Genomic DNA, 19,128 nt, shown 5'->3' on the forward strand with positions numbered 1-19,128 from the left:
GCTTGCACCCTCATATACTCCTGTGCCCAGGGCCACTGACAACCAGTTTGGAAATGAACTGGAGACACCAGCCTCATGTCTTCCAGTAGTGGTACAAAATATCAATGGCTTTCCAGAGATCGGCACAGAAAACGCGAGGCAGCAGTGATACAGGGCTGGCTCTATTCTTTTTCCCCTCCACAGTCTCTTAGTCATAATCCCAAAAAAGCCTTCTCAAGGAGACAGGTAGAAAGCCAATGAAGTTAAGTGGCTGAGAGAATATGAAAGATGTGCATTGACAGTTTTACCTCTGTCCAGATTAACTGTCTGTGAGGCCTGGCGCAAAGGAGCTGTGAGGGATGGAAACCTGCCCAGAAATGGCTTTGAAGGGTATTAACAAGAGGACCCAGTTCTGAATTCAGTGTGTCAAATATTAGAGGTGACATGAGCCTCTTGGTCCAAAAGCGGGAGTGGTGGGTCCTGCGCTGTGGCACAGCCTGGCCTCCTCCCAAGGGGGGCTCTCTTGTCCGTGCGACTGAGCTCTCTCCATGGGTAGTGAGGGGGACGTGGATTGCCCTCTCTGCGGGGAAGCGGGGATTAAGCACTGGGGCAGGTCTCGCAGAGCTCGTCTGTGCATGGAGATACGCTGCAGGGGTTTTGCAACCAGGCCTGGTCAGTGCTTGAAGCTGCCAGGCTGGCTGTGCTTTTGGTCAGATGTCAAAGCCCAGGAAATCATGCTGAAGTAAGTGGTGGTTTTGCTCCTGTCTGGTATCTCGATGGGCCACCAGCTAATGCTGGCTGGAGAGCTGGGCTCTTTCTGATTTAATCTGGCTTGTCGCTGGCACGCGGGCGTGCGGGGAGCTGCCAGCGTCTCTGTGGCAGTCTGGGGGGTGCATTTTGCCTCTCTTTGCTGAGATTGTCGTTCTCTTCCCCAGGCTTCTCCTCGGGCTCCCATGTCAAGCACCTTTGACCTCCAGATGAAATTTGTATGTGGCCAGTGCTGGAGGAACGGGCAGCTGGTGGAGCCAGATAAAGACCTCAAGTACTGTAGTGCCAAAGCCCGCCACTGGTGAGTAATGCAACCTTCTCTTTCCCCAACCTCTCCTCAAGGGCAGGAATTTATCCTCTTACCTTCCCCAGGGCTTCATTTGGCCTCTTTGGAAGAGACTGTAAGGTTTCCTAGTAGCCTCTTGCTGCTCAGGGTGTTTTTCACTATAGCAAGCATTGCAGAGAGCCGATTTCCAGGTTCCAGCTCTCTTCACTGTTTGTACTTGCTGCCAGCATTATGCAGGCTGTTACTCTGGTGTGTGCAGTCCAGCTCCCACAATTCCCTTTTTTCCCAGTTGCTATTATTTGTTCTTAGGAAGGTCACTAAGATAGGTCTCCTCTGCGCTTGTTTATACTCCTAGCTGTTTGCAGATGTTTGTCAGGTCACTATCAATGATTCAAGGTATTCTGCTTCCTTTGAAATTAGTTTCCTTGGCTCTTTCATTGCTTTGGTTGCTCTTCTCTGACACGTCTTGTCTGTTTGCACCTCCTGGCACCTTGGGGCTTGTTTGGTGTGATAGAAGAGGAATATCAGCTGGGAAGGCACCATTGGGTCATGGAAATTGTGGCACTTCTCACCCAGGCAGCCCGGCAGGATAGGATGGAAGGTTTATAGGACTTCACTTCCCATAACACAAGCCACAAAGGCACAGTCCAGCATCCTATTGCAAATGTAAGACCTTTGATGAAAAAGAAACAGAAGGAGCAGTTGCTGGAGGAAGTGAGCAGGTGAGGGTCACTTCCTGGAATGGGAAGGATAAGACCTCTTTGTGCAGCTACTGATGAGAGCTGGGGATTTTGCCCAGGGTATCTCCTGGTGATCGCTTGCTGGTGCTGCAGGAGAATTAATACTTCCTGGCACCTGTTCATAAGACAGTGCTTGTAATGACTTGCATTTCTACTGCACCATTCAAGCAGAAAATATTCCCGAATGTTTTTCATGGATTTGATTGCACAAGAATTGGCTGTGTCGAAGAGTGGAATGCAGCTGTTTAGTAATCCATGGTGATGCCATGTGAGACCTGGGGGAGACTTTTGTGGCTTTATGAGAAGACATACCCCAGGAAATACGTGATAAGTACAGGGAGAAATCCTTCTAAGACACCCTTCATGTCACTTCTCTGTCACAGATTGTGTGTGTCTAGGAGCAGCCAGGGAGAAGCTGGACTGGAGGATATGGTCACCTCTTAATATTTAAGGGTCTCTGAGGAAAACAAAACCTTGTTTTGGTCTTCCTTTTGCCTCTCTTGATTTATTCTCTCTTCCTCAGTTGGACAAAGGAACGTCGCGTCCTGCTGGTGATGTCCAAAGCAAAGAAGAAGTGGGTGTCTGTCCGACCACTGCCTTCCATCCGCAACTTCCCTCAGCAATATGATGTAAGTCCCATGCCCAGCATGGCCAGGTGCCCCTTCCCCTTCCCTCCCACCATGGTGCAGTGCTTTGAGGTCTGGTCCCTTACAGACCTGGCAGGGAGGCAGGCATGTGTTGGCTGAGGTGGGAGGCAAGGACAGACTGATGGCAGCAAGATCTCAAAGACATCCAGCAAAAGAGTGGAGCAGAAAAAGGGGTGGCACCCTTTTAAACTACTCCATGCACGTGTGTGGGTTTCTGATGTTGCTGTTAATGCAGTCACTGTCTCAAGAAGTGGCTGGCACAGGGTTTGGGAATGAGATTTAAGTCTCCCCTTAGGTCAGGGTTTCTCAATGTGGGTGAGAGGCGAGACGAAGCGCTTGGGAGAACCCTATCCCTGCCTTTGCTGTGGCTGTAGATTGTGAAATGTGCTCACAATATGTTTTGAAAGCAAAACTAAGAACTCGGCTAAAAAGCCATGTGCAGTGAGGAAAATTACAGATATCCAACCTCCAACCCCAACCCTGAATATGGCGATTGATAGTTTCCCTCATGCTCTCCTTTCCTTTCTCCCTGGAAGGAGAAAGCTCCTCTCTCTCTACCCTATGGGATCTGCTGCCCCTTAGTCCATGGGCAGGCGCAAGGCCACTTGTGAGGCCTTGAGCACTCTCCAGTTGCAGGCCAGTTGCTAGAAGCTGGGGAGGGGAGCAAGAGTTATTAGCAGCTGCTGCAGTAGGAGATGGGGCCAGCAGGTGAGTCGCAGATGGTGCAGCAAAGCAGGTTGCCATACAAACGTGTGCGTTGCCTGAGTTCCCACCCAACCCCAGCCAGAGAGGAACAACGTTGTCTCTCCTCCTCGGTTTTTGTGGGCCAGTTGGTCTCCGCACTGCTGTCCTCCTCTGGTGGCAGGACTCGGGGAGAAGGGATGATCAGTAAATATGATGCTTGGAATGCTTCTCATTTTCTCTAGCAATGATGCTGTTGGTAGCTGGGAGGTAAAGCTGTGTGCACCCTAGTGCGGTCTAAGCAACCTGTAAGGCCACATCTCCCACTTGGAGATGGCTGGAGAATGAGTCACCTTTGGGGACCAGTAACGTGACCAGCAAGCAGGAGACACTGTCAGGTCAATCCATGTCACTCCCTGCTGTCTCCCCCAGGGCCAATGCTAAGCATAGCTGCACCCAGTCACCTGTGGAAATGGCAACAAGAGAGAGGCCAAGTGCTGAACTGAGCTGCCTGCATGTTTATAGGGAAAACTTACCCTTTGTGTCATCAGGAGCTTGAGTAAAAGAAGCATGAGTTAATGACGTATGAAGTGTCCTGTTTGTGACCTCTCCTGTATGCAGTTTAATGTCCCAGTTGGTTTTTTGAACCCACTGTCCCCTCTAGCAAGGAGTGTTTGTGCAAATGCTGAATTTCGCTCTCTGTCTTTTGACAGTTGTGTATCCATGCACAAAATGGCAGGAAGTGCCAGTATGTCGGCAACTGCTCCTTCGCCCACAGCCCTGAGGAGAGAGACATGTGGACCTTCATGAAGGAAAATAAAAGTGAGTGGGGGAAAATATGGGACAGAGAGTTTGGGGAGAGGGAAGAGGAGGTTTGGGCAGTGGATGCAGAGTCTGTTAAGACATACTCTTGACAACAGAGGTGGAGCTGGACAGAGCTGGTACCATGAGCTTAGGTGGCATTATGGGGCAGGTCTGTCTACAGTAATTTAGAGCTTCTCTTCTTAAACGTGCATGTATAGTTGAGTCCCTCGCTCTGGGACTAGTGCACATTGCTCCATTGCTGCTCTCCCTTTCTGCAGCACTTTGAATCCACCCTGTTCTACCCCTCCCGTTGCCTGTACTGTCCCAGGCCTGGCTCCGTATGGAGCTCTGCCAAAGCACCAGTCCTGACCTGTAGGTGTTTCTGTATCTTTCTTGCCTGTCTTGTGTCTGCCTTGGCTTTCTTGCCCATTTCTGCTCATATGCTGTGCTTCTGGGCTGCGGCACTCCCTGCTCATGGCATTGTATTCAAAGGGGTGGATTTAAGATCCTGAATGAGAACATCGTTGGGTGGTGCCTTTGTGGAGGAGCTTGTCTGGAATTAATTATGCAGGCTCCCAACTTACCTTTTGGGGGAAAGCTAGGGGGTTGCCCATGTCCTGGACTGCCAGCTCTCTGGCAGGAATCCTTGTTTTTTCAGACCAACAGCAAGCTCTTTGCAAGGCCCAGTTCTCCCAGTGCTCACCTAGCGCTGGAAAGCTTGAAGGTTTCAGGCCTGCCCTGAGTTTATTCGGTCTTTGTGCTTGGATGGAGGGTCTTTCCGATGGGCCAAATGCTGTTATTTGTTGCAGTTCAAGTAATTTCATTGCTGAGGCCTTTAAAGCACATCATACCAGTCTGGGTGTGTTTGCTCAAGCACGAAGGTGAATCTTCAAACAGCGTTGTTTCAGTTCGGGGGAATTTGCATTCATTATCCCCAATTACCTTGAGTTCCTCAATTACCCATTAAGTGAGGAGTAAATCACTAACGCATCGCATTTACAGCATCGCATCGGTGTCTGCAAATGTTTATGTTCCTGTAACCTCTCTCAGGAACCGATCTTGGAAAGGCAGATGTGCAGTCAAAGCTTCCACCCAAAGTTTCTGTTCCCACTAGTATCCTGAGAGGGTTTTAAACCAAACGCACCCAGAGACATTGACTGCACTCCTCTGGGCAGGTTTTGAACTCGGAGCAGGCTGTCATTGGGTCTTTCTCCCCAGTGCTTCCTGTGGCCAGCTTGCTTAAGGGTTCTCCTCCCTCCTTAGTGCTGAAGATGAAGCTTAGGCTTAGAGGGAAGGGACGGATCTGAATCCAGCCCTTACCTTGGCTCCCTTGCTGGAGTGAGATGTCTGCTGAGGTCAAGCAGAATCAGACCTGATGGAGAATCACCTTGTAGGGTGAAGTCTATGGAGCTCTTGGGACAGTTTCCCTCCCTCCTGAATACTTTGTCTGGCTGTGGTCACAGTTGCCCCTCAATTCATAGAAGACACCTCACCACACCAGGCAGTGTGGTGTGAATTTGGCTCCTCTCCCCAGGGTTCTCATCTGGGCAGGTGACATAGGTCCTCTAGAGGCTTTCAGTCTGATGGCAGGTGCTGCTGCACAGGAGATGGGAGGGAAGGGCTGCCCCAGCATTCATCCTTTTCTTGTAGTTTGTGCACGGTGTGGGAGGTTGTCTGAGTGACTTCATGGGTCGCCTTTGTGCAGTACTAGATATGCAGCAGACCTATGACATGTGGCTAAAGAAACACAATCCTGGGAAGCCTGGAGAGGGGACACCGCTCACCTCGCGAGAAGGGGAGAAACAGATCCAGATGCCCACTGACTACGCTGACATCATGGTAATCAGCTGATCGCTTGTTCTTCTTCCCTCCTCCTACTGAGTGCTGACAGCCTGTCACTCTCCTGTGTGAGCTAGCAGGGACTGTATTGCTCTTGTGGGAAGGAGCCCATGGTAGGTTAAGTGGACACTTTAGAGCAGCCCAGCAAGGACAGCACAGATGAGGTGGGAAGGGATTGACCCGGGGTCAGCAAGGCTCTGCAATGGCTTTTCTGTTAATCTTAATCCTCAAGTCTGTAGGACTCTACCTTAGGTTCCCTTTTGCATGGGCTCAGCCTCTCCCCAGGGTTCCTGCGTGCTCCTGGGAAAGCTGGCAAAGCCATTGCTGTCCTGTTGGAAAAGAGGGAGAAGGTTGGAGAAGAGCTGGATCAGGAGCCTGGGAAAACTAGAGGCAGATGTGTCTCCTTAGCCCAGGAGTAGTGGCTGGTGTAAGAATTTGTGTTCCTGAAGAGTCCTGCATTGCCTGTGCACCTGGGGGCCTTGCAGTCAGACCCCACTGGGGCCGCAGTAAGGGTAGGGGGGACCATGTCAGTGAACTGAGCTGCCCTGTTCTCTGAGCCTGTTTGAGCTGTAGGTAGACCTCAACAAAGCATCTCCTCTGCTCCCCCTTAGTGGCAGCACAATGCCTTGAAGATGGTATGGCAGGGAAGTGCAGGAGGTTGTAGACTGAGCGGAGCTTCCAGAAGGAAAGGGGGAGAGGCACAGGAGAAGGCCAATAGGTGGGACTGTTAACACACTGACTGGCCCTTTGCCCTGTCTGCACCGGTTAGATGGGCTATCACTGCTGGCTCTGCGGGAAGAACAGCAACAGCAAGAAGCAATGGCAGCAGCACATCCAGTCGGAAAAGCACAAGGAGAAGGTCTTCACCTCGGACAGTGACTCCAGCTGCTGGAGCTACCGCTTCCCCATGGGCGAATTCCGGCTCTGTGAAAGGTACCATTGTCTCGTTTCCCTCCTGTGCTGCTGCTGCAGGGACAGGGCAACAGGCCCAGGGCCTCTGTCATCCCTCTGCTTCTTCACCAACTCCTCCTCCTCTCACAGAGTCCCCAGGGACTTCTACTTGGAGGAGGAGTGGGATGAGTTGACGGGTTGGGGTGATGGTGAGGCTGTTGTTGGACACCAGAGGTGCTCAGCCACTCTACTGAGTGATAAAAGTACGCTCCTGAGCACGTCTTTAGAAAAAGGAGAGTGAGCTTCATGTCTGCACCTGTGCCCTCCATAGCCAGGATGCTCTCAGCTCTCAGGCTACTGAACAGTCTGCTTGGCCCGATGCTTGGGGGAATCCCAGGTGCTTTATTAAATGGTTTGAATGTCTCACGCCCTCTGAATCAGCGCCTTGAGGTGTCTTCAGAAGGCTTGTGATGGTTAGAAGTGTCATTTTGGTGAGAGAGAAGGCTCTCTCGTGGCTGTTACCTGGCTTTTCCTCTCTTGTGTGGTGGTTTCTCCTCATCCCCGCTGGTCCAGTTCCAGCTCACATGGTTTCGTTCTGTTGACTGAATGCCCTCATAGACGTTGCTCTGTTTGCTGGTTTCTGTGCCCAGCCTCCATATAAACCCTGGCTGCACATGGGTTTGTAGGAGAATCGCTTTGCCCTTACAAAGGAGAGTTCGCAGCATGTTTCAGCAGGCTCTGATCGAGTATTCCAGACGGGGAGCTCAAACCCTGTCCTGGGGGTGCCCTCCTGATTGCGCTCCTTGTGCCGGCAGGTTCCAGAAGAGCAAGGCCTGCCCCGAAGGAGAGGAGTGTCGCTATGCCCACGGCCAGGATGAGCTGACGGAGTGGCTAGACCGGAGGGAGGTGCTGAAACAGAAACTGGCCAAAGCCCGCAAGGACATGCTGCTCTGCCCCAGGGATGACGACTTCGGGAAATACAACTTCCTATTGCGGGATGGCGTATAGTAAGGGCTGGAGGGGGAGCCTGTTGGCTGGAGAAACATGGGGCGGGTTTTCTAAGAGTGGCAGTAGCAGGGAGAGCGAGATCTGTGTCTCGCAAAGAGAACTTTTAATTTTCTTTCGTTTTAAGATTATGAGACGATGATTTATTAGTGGTGAATGAAATCGTGAATTTGATTCTCCTTGGCCAGCGAACACCATGCTCACTGAGTTTGTGATCCGTCTTCTCTCTCTTTTTTCCCCCAAATTCTCCTTCCTCTCCGTCTTTTTGTTTTTGCTGTCCTTCATTCAAAGAAATGAATTCTGTCTGTACTGGGCTGCAAATCGGAGAATTTCTCCTTGTGTCATTCTCCTGCCGTTCAATTTGGAGTGTGGCTGCAGAGATCTGGAGGACAAAGCTGAGAGAAAGGGACAGACATCAGGTGAAAAGGTGACCATGAAGTTCATGTGCTCCTTTTCTCAGTGCTGCAGAACAAGCCCCGCTTACGCTGCTGCAGCCAGCCTGCTCTCCTGGGAGTTCAGTACCAGAAGAATTAGGAATCGAGGTGCAGAAGAAGGAAAACCACTAATATGGCTTAAAACATGTAGGCTTAAGCTCCTGCTGTCAGTACTGCCCTGAGGCATCAACTGGCGCTGAGGAGGGTAACAGCCACCTGGTATAAAGAGTGTAGCTAAAAGCAGCAAAGTAATAAAACCGCTTGCAGCAGCAGGAACTGGATTGTAGGTGACTTCAGACTGTTTCGGCTGATTGTACCCAGAGAGCAAATTGGTGACACCCTCATTAGATATCTTTCTCCGTGTGTGACAGGTATTCAGGCTGGGTAGTTTTTATTTGGTTTTTTGGCTGGTGTGACTGGTGCAAGTAAGGCTGAAGCTATCTAGAAAGTGTACTGGAGACTGTGACACACCTTGTGTCACCGTACTCCACACAGCAATATCAGTCAGGAGGAAGGCTGTATCCAAAAGGAGCCTGTGTTTCTGTCAGCTTGTGTTCTGAAGAGAGCGAGGGAGGTAATGGGGTTCCCTTCTTGCTCTTTAAGTGGTGTGTGTTACTCATTATTTAGAGCTGTGTTTTTCCGTGCCCTGCCAGAAGAACTGGGTGGGCACCCATTTAAAAGGACACTGTCGAGCAGCAGGGACAATGCTTTGCTGATGGGAATCCAGCCGGAAGGGCGCTTATGAGCACTGAGGTCCAGCCCCCTCCTCCTTGGAGCCAAGGCAGGGAGCTTGCAGATGCACAGCGCAGTCAGGATGTGACCCAGGGCAGGGACCACGGTGGAGGGTGGGTGGCACAGTGGGACCTGGCCAAGTGCCTCCTCCTGGGTCCTGCCTGACGTGCGCCACAATGTGGGAACCAGTGATGCTGAGCTCTGGGCCAGGATTTTTGGCTTTCATAGTGGCAGCGGTGAGAGGCAGTCCTGCTCTGCATGCCAGCCTTGTCCTTCCTGGCGGTCTCATCCTGTGAGCAGTAAACATGTGTCCTGTCCTGAGCTTCCCTCTCCTTCTCTCTTCTGCAGTCCAGCTGCGCTCTGCGGTTTTGCATGCATGGATGGCACCATCCACTCAAAACACAAATACGTCTCCCTCTCAGCCTTTGTAGGGGATGTATTTTTCATACGGAGTCTCCCAGGACAGCAAGCTCAGAGCCCTTGGGGCTGGCAGTGCTGTATCCATGGTAAATACAATCTGGCCGTGAACTGCTCAGATTGTACCTTCTCCTGGCGCTCCTTGTGCTCAACGGGTCAACTTTATAAACAGAGGGAGGCAGGGGAGGAGGTAGGCATCAGCTCCTGGGTGATCTTGTCCTCCTCTTCTTGGGCAGAGACGTCAAGGAAGCGAATCTGGATGGAGGAACGTTGGAACGTGTTTTTATTTTTAGAACGAATCTGCATCTCTAGTGTGACTCTAGCGTTCGCTGCGCCGTGATTTCTCATCCGATAACTTCTTTAGGTTACAGAGTGGGTTGCTGTCCCCTCTCCCCATCTCTGCCATGAGAGCCGAGCTGCTTGGTGGGGCTTGGGAGGTTCGGATCAGGGCTGAGGCGGGGAGAGGGCGAGTGTACGGGAGGTGAGGGAGACCCACGGTCACGGGGGTTGCATCGAGTATCTCTTTTTGTTTTCCCTGATATGATAACCTGGTCTGTGGTGTTGCAGTACTTTGTCACCAGACTTGTTTTAGTGTGTATATATGTGACCCCTCCCATGAAACATATATACACAGGTATTAAATATATCGCTCTATATAATATTATATGTGTGTGGTATCAAAGGAATCTTTTAAATGAGGGTAAAGGAAAAGGACTCGGGCCAGGAAACGCAGCATCTCCAGTTTAAATATGAAGACTTTTATTTGGGTTAGGGAAAGGGAAATAACAAAGAGGGGAGGGTTTTATATAGATAGGTATAATTTTTGAGATGGGACAGGTTTCCCTGTTCAACATTTTTGAAACCCCCTAGGATGTCCTCGCAGTCCCATCTCAGTGAAAGAGTATTATACTGCTAACTAGCGAGTAAAGTTTTAATGATAAGGCTTTGCTTATATTATTTAAAGGGACATTGTGAAAGGCAGGAAGCTTCACACTTGACTTCCCAGGCTCACTTTAGCAAGCCAAGAGGGTTCTCTTCAGCACATTTTGTACTCTCAGCAGAACGGCTCAGTGCTCACGGCTCTACAGCAGATAAACCACAAGTTTTAGGGCTGTTCTAGTGGTGCATTCACAAGACACTGTGATAACACTCTCTTTTCTTCATTGGTGTGAAAGAAGAAGAAAATTTTGCAGCGCAGAACCAAATTTGAGGGTTATTAACAAAAGAAGCGGCGTTTCAATTTTGCAACATTAGAAGAAAATCTCATATCCTGTAAAATCACCGCAGACACACACACACTCACACAGAGTAGAGACTTTGATTTAGATCAGCTTGTTAAATGCTGAAGGACTTAGTGAAAATCTTTTCCCAAATCCTTTGGTAGGGGCAGGGATTTACATGACACTGGTGTTGGAGTTAACCTGGCCTTTACAGGGGGAAGTAAAAAAAAAAAAAGAAAACAAACCAAAAAATACCCTACTTAGCTTGTATGAAACTGTATGTCAAAAATGGATGGATCTTAGCAAGTGAAAGGAAAAGATAGCAAGGGGATGCTGCAGTTCTGAGCTGGGTAGTAATGATTTCGAGTCCTTTAATATGTCTTTGTATTAATATAATTTAAGAATACCACGCTTTACTATTAAAAAAGAACTTAGTATCTTTCATAAGGTCTAGTATCAGGATAATAATGTAGATGTTTTAACAACGTTTTTGTTCTTAAATAAAAAAAAAAAAAAACAACAAACTTGCTTCTTTTAGCCTTTGTAATAGAAAATAAAAGTGTGCACTTTAAACCCTCTCCTGATGCAGTGTGTGCTTGCATTTTTCGAATAGCCCGCAAAGGCTTTTTATCTCCCGTTTCAGGTTTCCCTGCTGTAAGGAGGAAAGCAAAGGGAGCACTTCGAGCATTGGATCATTTTCACTTTCTCCCATCTTTAAGTATAATCTGCTGCTCTTCTTGCCGAGTGGAAAATTGCCCATGTGTGTATTAACAGATTCTGCAGTTGTTCATCAGATGTACAGTTGTGGTGAACTTTAGGTGTATTTAAGATCTTTTTTCTTTCCCCAAGCACCAAGAATCTACGTGCTCTGCATTAACACATAGTTTCAGGTGTTTGGGTAACCTGTGTTTTGAAACCTTCAGTAATCAGGTCTTGTAATCACCTTCACATAGAGGTCATTCTGCCGCTCTGTTTAACTGGGTCAGCCAGTTCTTTTGCCTGCCAGCATCCACCCTGCCAGGGAAAATGCCCTTAGCCCTACCCACCGAGTCGCATGCAGCTTGGGCCACAGCAAGCATCTGTGCAGATTTCCCCTGGAGATGATGCTGTGTGGTGAAGATCACACCTGGGGGAAGAGGCCAGTCTGAAAATATTTATTAATAAAACTCTTTTATTCTTTATTTTTCAAATCCACCATGGTGCAGATTAATCTGGGATTCTTGATAAAGCCAAAACTGGAGATGCAGCAAGGGAGACAAGGAAGTTCTGTGGAGACACCCTGCTACTGCTGTATAAACTGATAGAGTGAGCCCTATGTGAGTGGTCACATCCAGTGAGCTCTGAGGAGAGGAGATCCGTTACGTGTCTCCCCAATGTGCCTGGATACAGACACAAGGGCTCTTGTCCTTCTGGTCATAGGAGGAGAGGCCTGAACACAAGCTTGTAGTTCAGAGGGAATGAGGAGGCCAGTGCGCTTCCAGGGTGCATCTGTTAAGTAGGTACAATGTGAGGGGCATTAGCTTTACCCTGCACAGGTTACTGAGGTCGTCCTGGCAAGATTGAGGGGAGTTCTTCCAGTACAACGGGGACCGCAACTGTCAAATTGTGAGGCAAACAAAGCATGAGGAGAAAAACAACAGTGTTTACCTTGCAGGTTTGAGCCTCAGCTGTAAACCCCTCCTCGCCGGTGTTTCTTCATTGAAGAAAATAAACTTGTATTTTGAAGAGGCAGGGAAAGGAACAGTGACTTCAGTATTCAGATCCTCCTAGGAACTTCTGCAAATACAAAGACAAAGGAGAGAGCCCCGTATCAGCCCGAAAGGATCTGGGTCTGATGCGGGATTGAGGGGAACAGGGGTAGCGACCCCTGAGAAGTGGGAGGGCGGCTTCATACTAAAGGCCTTTAATGCTATCACACAGCAGCCTGGCAGAGGGAGTTTGCCTTGCAAAGCCTGCAAGCTGCAGATGGGAGTCCATCCCTGCCCCATCCCTGGAAGTGTTCAAGGCCAGGCGGGATGGGGCTTTGAGCAACCTGCTCTAGTGGGAGGTGTCCCTGCCCATGGCAGGGGGGTTGGAACTCAATCTTTAAGGTCCCTTCCAGCTCTAACCATTCTGTGATTCCTAAGCAGTTCTGTGACTGAGTCTGTCTGCCCACGCTATAGGGAAACATTTCTGGGCAGTGACAACAGGTGATGCAAATGCTGTCATCACTCTTAATTGTGTTTGCTGCAGCCGTTGCAACCAAGAACAGGGCCGTGTTGTGTCATGTCCTGTGCACGGAGAGCAGCAGACAGTTCCCGCCTTGCAGGAGCTGTAACCTGGGGACGCGTGCTGGTTGCTGGCTGGGATGGAGGGCGTTTGTAAGGGGAAAACATTGGCCAGAAAGTGATGTGCTAAATAAATGGTGAAAGAGGGCTGGATGGGGGTGACTGGTGGGAGGGAAGTGGAGGAAGAAAGGCTGCAGGAGCTCCGGCTGGAGCAGACAGCCATTTCGTGCGGGGCAGGGGAAGGTGCTGAACAGACTTGGTTGGGTGCCTGTAGGGTGGCTCTGGGCAGAGGTCCTGTGGACAGCTAACTCTTGGGGCTTCCTGGAAAGCCACGAGCACAGCTCAGGAGCTCTGTGCCATGTCTTATCCAGCATCACCCTTTCTCCCTGGGATGGGATGGGGCCCACCCATTCCAAATAACCTCCCTTCCCAGATGGATTCTTACCTCCTGCTTCTCTGCAGTTCCCCCTCCGGGCAGGAGTAGCAGGTCCTGGTGCCCCCAGGGCAGGGGTGGTGTTTCCGGAAAGCAGATCCAGGTGCAGCAAGGACAAGAGCAAAGATAGATGAGATTATAGCTCCAGCTGACTCCTTCTCCACTGCAACAGTCCTGGCCCCGGTAGCTCCTGAAACTGCCCCTTCCATGGGTGCTCCTCTCTGCAGTTTAGCTTATGGATGGCAGCGCTCCAGAAAACTAATTTTCCTTGAGAGCCTTGGGAGGCACAGACATAGCAGAGAGTCCCAGGAAATAGGGTTATTTGCTACAATCTGAATTAATCCTCCCCAAAATGATGTTTACCCAGGGCTGGAATAGAAATCTCTAAACCCAGATGCCAGAGTAGATTTGGCTTGCTTGGAGCCAGAAAAATACTCAGCACTGGAGGTGCTCTTTGGTGTATTTCCCTCGTTCTCTGTGGATTTCCTCTATCTGCCTTAGCTGTGGGCTTTCAGTAGTGCTGGGGCCCTCCAAGCAGACGGTCGGGAAGGATGAAGAGCTGCATAGTTTCTCTTAATTGAATATCAAGGCACGCTCCCCTGTTTGTACCCCAGCAAAGCTCAGAGGCAGAGGGAAAGTCTTGCTTCCGCGGGAGCGAGATGGCCTTAGTTTTCCTCAGCCAGACGGCATGAGGATAATTGCAACACGGCTGGACGTTGACCCTGGGAACTGCGGTGGGAATTCAATACAGAAGCACTGTTTCAAAAGAGACTTTCAGCAGCCTGGATCTTCTCCTGCTCAAGACCCAAGCTTTCGTATCTTGGCATTTGGGGATCAGGAGCAGCCAGACTGCCCTGGCTTCTGGGGGATCAGTTGTTGTCTTTCAGCCCACATGCCTCCCCCAGGCTCAGCTGGCTCCTGGGTCTGTCCATTGGGCTCTGATCTCTTGGACCATGGTGCTGCAGGATCCCTGCTCCTGCCTGGGGCCACATTGTTCCCAGGAGAGGTGAGTGAAGGACAGATGAGGTCCTTACAGCCAGCCTCTGTGTTTTGAGAAGGAAGCAGCCGGAGGAGCGTGTATCTTCCTTGCTATCCCACCCAACGGTCTCTCATGGACCCTGGCAGGGGCCCAGCAATCACTGTCATTGGATTTCCCCATTCTGCTTTAAACACCTTGGTTTATTGCTGCTCTTGGCACCTTCTGGGCTCTGCCTCATGCCAACGCTTGTTCAGAGAGCTCCCAAAGCCAGCTCTGCCCAGGCTCCCAGAGCATTTCTGGAGCAGGGAATTGCACAAAGGCAGCTCTAGGTGTCCTTCCTGCCCAGGGCAGCACAACTTCTGGTGATCCCAAGAGTCTCTCATGTTTTCTCCCTGCCTAGCACCTAGTTTTCTGGCAAATGGCACCTCACAGGGGAAGGCCACGTGCGGAGGAGCAGAGCTGCAGTGAGCCCGGCTGCCACGTGAACACCCTGAGAAGAGGGGGATGTCTTGGCAGGAGGGTTGGGGAAGCAAAGCTCATTAGCTTTTTGGCACTCGTTTTGGCCAATTAGTTTTTAGAAATCCTTTTGCCTCAGGCAGGAGGTGCAGGCAGTTCCTTCCACTGAGCTGCACCGTTTGCTCGGGGATCCTGGCGCTGCTTCTCCAGAAAGGGAGACACGCACATATGTACGCATATGTCTGCACGTGTATGCATGCAATTCCCTGTCCTGGGAAGGGACAGCCCCTTTAGAGTTGGGAAGGAGGCTCAGTGCAAGGCCTTATCAAGCCTGTGTGTCTGTTTCTCACATTGACACCATCAAAAGTACTTAAAGGGCCACGTGCCCACACTTCAGGTGCCAGGCAGAGTCTTTAGCCAACACAGAGCCCCCAGTCCCACTTTTACCACATCCTTCCCTGCTGCTGCTTTTCTGAGTGTCTTTCTGGCTCCGTAGATGTCCATTGCCACTAGCAGTAGCATCTCAACCCTGTAGAAGACAAGGTGCTGGGATGCGGGGCAAGCATACTTTCAAAAAGGCCACAGTGAATCTCAGCCTGCTGGCCCCTGCCAAAGTGAACAAAATTCCCTATCAAGCCAAAAGTACCATGCAAATAAATAGTTAAATCTGGCAGCTGTCAGTGGAGTGTGCATTTGTCCTAGGAGCTAGTAAAACAAAAAAAATCATACATGTCTGCAAAGAGGCAGTGGCTGACCTCTGGCAAAGGGTTTGCTTGGATAAAAGAAGAAAGAGGAAACTACATACCAAGCCAGGTTTGCTGCAAGAACCGATTCCCATGGGTGGGCCTGGAGCCCACCTGAATAATGGCTGTGCTGCTAAGGTGAATGGTCTCAGCTGACTGAAAAAAAGAAAGCTGGTTCAAGAGCAGCAGGATTTGTAAAGCTTCGAGAGTTTTCTTCAGAGTGTTGTCCTTACTTCCAGATACTCCTCAGAGTAAGTTACCTTCCTTGTCTGTCACCACAAAATCCCGTCAGTACTACTGGCTTCTTCCTCTCCCCTCACAATTACCTGCCAGGGGCAGCACGTGCTTTGGGGCGTTGGCTGCCAATGCACGTGCCCCAACCCAAACAGAACAAATAACAGCAGGTTTTCTCACTGAGGAGGCATTAATTTGACTCTCTCTTCTTCCTAGTTTAGGTTTCAAATACAAAAAGATATTTAAATGTAATTATCGCTTTGCCAAAGTGAGTAGCCTTTTCTGAGGAGCAAGGGATGGATGGATGGATGGATGGATGGATGGATGGATGGATGGATGGATGGATAATGCTGTTGTGTACGCTTTGTGTCCTTAGAAAATCAGACAAGAAAAGTTTTTTATTTTCTAAAATATTTCTAAATTATTTCCATTAGATTATCAAGCCCAGCTTTCTTTTTATCTGAGGAAACTAAGATAACAGCAATTAATAGTAATAACCATTAATGCCTTTCTTTGGTCAAATGTCATTGCTCCTGGTGGTTTCCCTGCAAGCTGTGCTTTCAGACACCTGTAATAAACAACTAAGTTTCCTTTTGTAATGGTGGCCTCAGAAACTGGTATGCAGCCAGGTGCCACCACCAGGTACAAGACTCACAGAGACAATTTGCAGGAGTTTTGGCCAGAGGAGCCATCCAGCTGTGCCATTGTCTCTTGTTTCAGGGCTGAGGGTGGCTGCAAGACAACGGCAGGAGAGGACGCAGTGGAAAAGCAGATCCAGAAGCACTGTGGATGTAGCCCTGTGAAGGAGTTGAGGGAGCATTCTTGGGGCTGAGGGAAAAATGGCAACTTGGAGAGGTGCACAAAGAGCCCCCTTGCCCAGCTCCTTGTACTAGAACAGTGTTGTATCAGAGTAGTCTGAATGTCCAAAATGATTCCTTGGGGTCTCAAACTGCCAGGAAGCCTGTACCTACCAATAACACATGAGCAGCGGTGCTCTGCAGTTCCAGGTGCACTTCAAGCCTGATGACAGATCTCCATAGAGAGAACCCTCTAAAGACAAGAGTAGAATTAGGGCTTTAAAAAGAGACATTTACATGCCCTGGTACCAACAGAAGTAACTGAGCACTGCAGAGAGGTGAAGCAGGGAGGCAAGGAGGAAGCAAGGTACAAGAATTTCGTTGTGCTTAAAAAAAAATGCAACTCTTTGGAATGAAAATGTAAAAGGAGGGAGAACGTGGACCAAGGCAATTGTTGAAGGACCCCCACTCCTCCCCTCAGGACTGCGTGCAGCCATGGTACTGCTGAACATGCTCCTCGGGCAAATGTGCTAAGGGGCCCTGCTGAGGGGCACTGCTGGCGGTGTGGGTAGCTACACTAGGAGACCTAGAGAAAAGACACTGAAGATAGCCCTGGCCTCTGCCATTTAAATTTATGTTTAGAATCATAGAATCATAGAATGGTTAGAGTTGGAAGGGACCTTAAAGATCATCGAGTTCCAAACCCCCCTGCCATGGGCAGGGACACCTCCCACTAGAGCAGGTTGCTCAAAGCCCCATCCAGCCTGGCCTTAAACACTTCCAGGGATGGGGCATCCACAACTTCCCTGGGAAACCTGTTCCAGTGCCTTACCACCCTCACAGTAAAGAATTTCCTCCTAATATCTAATTTAAATCTCCCCTCTTCCAATTTAAAACCGTTACCCCTTGTCCTGTCACTACACTTCCTGACAAAGAATCCCTCGCCAGCTCTCCTGTAGGCTCCCTTCAGATATTGGAAGGCTGCTATAAGGTCTCCCCGGAGCCTTCTCTTGTCCAGCCTGAACAACCCCAGCTCTCTCAGCCTGTCTTCATAGGGGAGGTGCTCCATCCCTCTGATCATCCTCGTGACCCTCTGCTGGACCCGTTCCAACAGATCCATGTCCTTCTTGTGTTGAGGACTCCAAAGCTGGACACAGTACACCAGGTGGGGTCTCATGAGCGCAGAGTAGAGGGGAAGAATCACCTCCCGCGGCCTGCTGGCCACACTTCTCTTGATGCAGCCCAGGATGCGGTTGGCTTTCTGGGCTGCCAGTGCGCACTGCTGGCTCATGTCAAGCTTCTCATCCACGAGTACTCCCAAGCCCTTCTCCTCAGGGCTGCTCTCCAGCCATTCTCCACCCAACCTGTATTTGTGCCTGGGATTGCCACATCCCAGCTGCAGGACCCTGCACTTGACTTGGTTGAATTTCATGCAATTTGTACGAGCCCACCTCTCAAGCCTGTCCAGGTCCCTCTGAATGGCATCCCTTCCCTCCAGCGTGTCAACCGTGCCACCGAGCTTGGTGTTGTCGGCAAACTTGCTGAGGGTGCACTCTATCCCACTGTCCATGTCTCCGACAAAGATGTTAAATAGCACTGGTCCCCGTACCGACCCCTGAGGAACACCACTCATCACTGGCCGCCACTTGGACATTGAGCCATTGATCACAACCCTTTGAGTGTGGCCATCCAGCCAGTTCCTTATCCACCGAGTGGTCCATCCATCGAATCCATGACTTTCCAATTTTGAGACCAGGATGTCGTGCGGGACAGTGTCAAATGCTTTGTATAAGTCCAGGTAGATGACGTCTGTTGCTCTGCCCTCGTCCACCAAGTCTGTGGCAGTATCATAAAAGGCCACCAAATTTGTCAGGCACGATTTGCTTGACAGAGTTTCCAGAGTTTGGCCCTCTCCATCAGGTTAGGTTCCCCCTTCTGTGTGCTATCCACTTAGGGCCAGCATAAATTGACTATGGCTGGTTGAGTCTGTGAGAAAACGCACTGCCAAGGACTGACTGGGCTTCTGAGTGATGGAGCAGAGCTGCTGAGACCTCCACTAACATGGGATTACAATAATAATAAATAACGATCTGGTCTGATAACAGTGCAGCCAGCACAAATGATGCAATCTGTGGCCATGCCTGCAGCTTTCCAGAGCCAATATTTCAACTTTGTTTGCTAAAGCAGCATTTATGCATCCTACTAGTGATGTTACCCAAGCTCTTCTCCTGGGTGGGAGCTTGATTTTCAGGGATTATGAATCAAGAAGGACACACATTGGCAGGAGACTTTGCAGATATGGCAAACACAAGATGTTATACGTGCTCTCAGATCTCTAAAAAAAACCCTTGTGGATGTCCATTGCAGGCTAATAATTCAAAATGCTAAGTGAGAATTTCCTCTCAATTAACTTCTTCATTTTCTGAAGCCACAAGTGTCAGTCAATTGCTGCAGCAGCTGCTATGAAGTCCTTCTGTGCCTCCAGACATGCAGTCAGATGTTTGTCCAGCTTTCAGGATAAGTTTGAGCCTAGGGCAAAAACCAGGAGGTCCAGCTACACCTGGCACTGGCCAGCTACCACATTCCCAGTCACTTTACCTTGTCATCATTTGACAAGAAGCAGGTCTAGGCATATATGACAATAGCTCTCCTAAATGTTAGTGATGCCTGGCAGGACTGAGTGACCCCACTCCATTTGCCTTGGCCAGCCGGAAAGGATCAGAAGATTTTGAGAAAGGACATGGAGGTCCTGGCTGGCAGGGTGTGCTCCAAGAGG

General features: G+C 49.9%; 1 protein-coding gene across 1 annotated transcript in view; it reads left to right on the forward strand.

Annotated features, from left to right (window-relative positions):
- The window catches only part of ZC3H7B (zinc finger CCCH-type containing 7B), a 44,201-nt gene extending 36,558 nt beyond the window's left edge, over window positions 1–7,643 (forward strand). The window contains exons 18-23 of the mRNA XM_074165701.1: window positions 915–1,048; window positions 2,297–2,402; window positions 3,815–3,923; window positions 5,611–5,744; window positions 6,514–6,677; window positions 7,451–7,643. Coding sequence (XP_074021802.1) covers window positions 915–1,048; window positions 2,297–2,402; window positions 3,815–3,923; window positions 5,611–5,744; window positions 6,514–6,677; window positions 7,451–7,643 — 840 coding nt within the window. The remainder of the gene's footprint in view (window positions 1–914; window positions 1,049–2,296; window positions 2,403–3,814; window positions 3,924–5,610; window positions 5,745–6,513; window positions 6,678–7,450) is intronic.
- The last annotated feature ends 11,485 nt before the right edge of the window (window positions 7,644–19,128 follow it).

This window comes from Numenius arquata, chromosome 2, assembly GCF_964106895.1.
Source record: "Numenius arquata chromosome 2, bNumArq3.hap1.1, whole genome shotgun sequence".
In the NCBI taxonomy this organism is placed as follows: Eukaryota; Metazoa; Chordata; class Aves; order Charadriiformes; family Scolopacidae; genus Numenius; species Numenius arquata.